This window comes from Schistosoma mansoni, chromosome W (assembly GCF_000237925.1).
Source record: "Schistosoma mansoni strain Puerto Rico chromosome W, complete genome".
In the NCBI taxonomy this organism is placed as follows: Eukaryota; Metazoa; Platyhelminthes; class Trematoda; order Strigeidida; family Schistosomatidae; genus Schistosoma; species Schistosoma mansoni.
This window is the reverse complement of record NC_031502.1, coordinates 5,401,636-5,403,287: the sequence shown is the minus strand read 5'-3', so window position 1 is coordinate 5,403,287 and position 1,652 is coordinate 5,401,636. Positions and strand designations below refer to the sequence as shown.

The 1,652-nt window shown below is 37.1% G+C and overlaps 1 protein-coding gene across 1 annotated transcript in view; it reads right to left on the bottom strand.

The window, feature by feature from the left end:
* The window catches only part of Smp_090520 (purine nucleoside phosphorylase), a gene marked incomplete at both ends in the record, with an annotated part of 25,025 nt that extends 23,808 nt beyond the window's left edge, over positions 1–1,217 (bottom strand). Inside the window, 2 exons of the mRNA XM_018799996.1 lie at positions 916–1,019; positions 1,055–1,217. Of these exons, the coding sequence (XP_018653854.1) occupies positions 916–1,019; positions 1,055–1,217 (267 nt within the window). The remainder of the gene's footprint in view (positions 1–915; positions 1,020–1,054) is intronic.
* Positions 1,218–1,652: the final 435 nt, after the last annotated feature.

Sequence of the window (1,652 nt, the reverse complement as noted above, 5' to 3'; positions counted from 1 at the left end):
ACAACCATAATGTGATAACACAAAATTTTTTCACCATCTGATCATTGAATAGAACAGTAATTGACTGCTACAAGACACTATCTGAATGGAAATGGTTAATAATGACTGAACTGTTGCAGCGCATCGAAATATATTATTGGTGATAAACAAGGTGTCAGTTGCAATCGACTTCGGAAGTTTTACCGAAAGTCACTCGATAGACAGTTTCCAGAGTTTGCATTGATGTTAGTTGAGAAAATTTGAGTAAGCCTTCATCCCATGTAAGGTTCATTGACTTAAACTAAATATCTGTTTTAAGTAATCTATATACGAAAGGATCATATTTTTATATTTCGTGGTTTCCATTACATACACGACTGAAGCTAGCGTCGGAAATGTGTTCTGCCAATTCGAGAAAATCATCAGTAACATTCCATTTTAAAAGCAAGCAGTTTTAATGTCATTGAAATTTAGTAAATAAGTGGTTGTTTAATTACCGACTACATCACAACCCATGTTAAGCAGCATCGTGCACTCAGCAGGTGTTTCGTAACAAGGACCACCATTCATAACGTAAACACCCTGGTGAACCAAATTCCCAAAGCCGTTTTCTTCAGCTACTTGCACAGCTAGTTTTCGTAGGTCTCTGTCATAGGCATTCGAAAGTGCTGGGAATCGAGTACCAAATCTACAGAAGTAAAACTAAACACAATGTAACATACTCCTCCCTGATCGGTCCGACCAAAATATTATTTAATCCTAGTCCAGGAAGGTAAATGTGGTCTTTCAAGATCACGAAGTCACCGAGTTTGAGACTTCTGTTGAGACCACCAGCAGCATTACTAACCATAAGAATTTTGACTCCCAATAACTTCATCACGCGTATGGGGAGAGCGACCTATGGCAAGAGATAATTGATCATCACAAATGTATTACCGTGTCATTGCTATATCCCTCGTACATGTGAAACCGTCCTTGCATCACAACTACTTTTCGGCCACTCAGAGTTCCAAATATCAGGTTTCCAGAGTGTCCAACAACTAGAAATGTTAATTGAATGAATGCAACCACTTACCAGACGTTTGAGGGAAGTTGGGAATCTTTGTGTATGGGATTGTGATTTTGTCTTTCACTCCATCAGCCAACTTTCCCAGACCACTTCCACAAATGATCCCGATTTCTGGTTTGAAACGTACTGATTTAAAGATATGGTCTGCCACTTTCCTAACATTACGCATGCTGGCGTCCACTTGTTTAGGCCTATTTTTATTTTCACTTAATAATCATTCAGCAAACTTACATTTTAATTCGAGAACTTCCAAGCAGTGCTAAAAATCGAGTGAACGCAATAATTAATTTAAATTTCGTTTATAAAATGATGCATCACTGTTGATTTCGAATGAGGGAATTGTGTACTGTCCATGAGAGTTCGTTATGAATCCTATGAATAGTTTATCGTCTCTAGCCTTTTCTTTGATACATAAATAGTTTCTTCACAAACCTCGTTTTGTTTAGCTGTATTTAAATAAATTTACTTCGAATATTTCAAATGAATACATTTTCATGGTGTTTTTGAGCATCAGTTGCCAACAAATGCTTCTAAGCATTTAAAAACCAGAAGAAAGTGGATGAAAGGGTTCGAAAAAGGTATTCCTTCTGCTCTTGCTAATTAC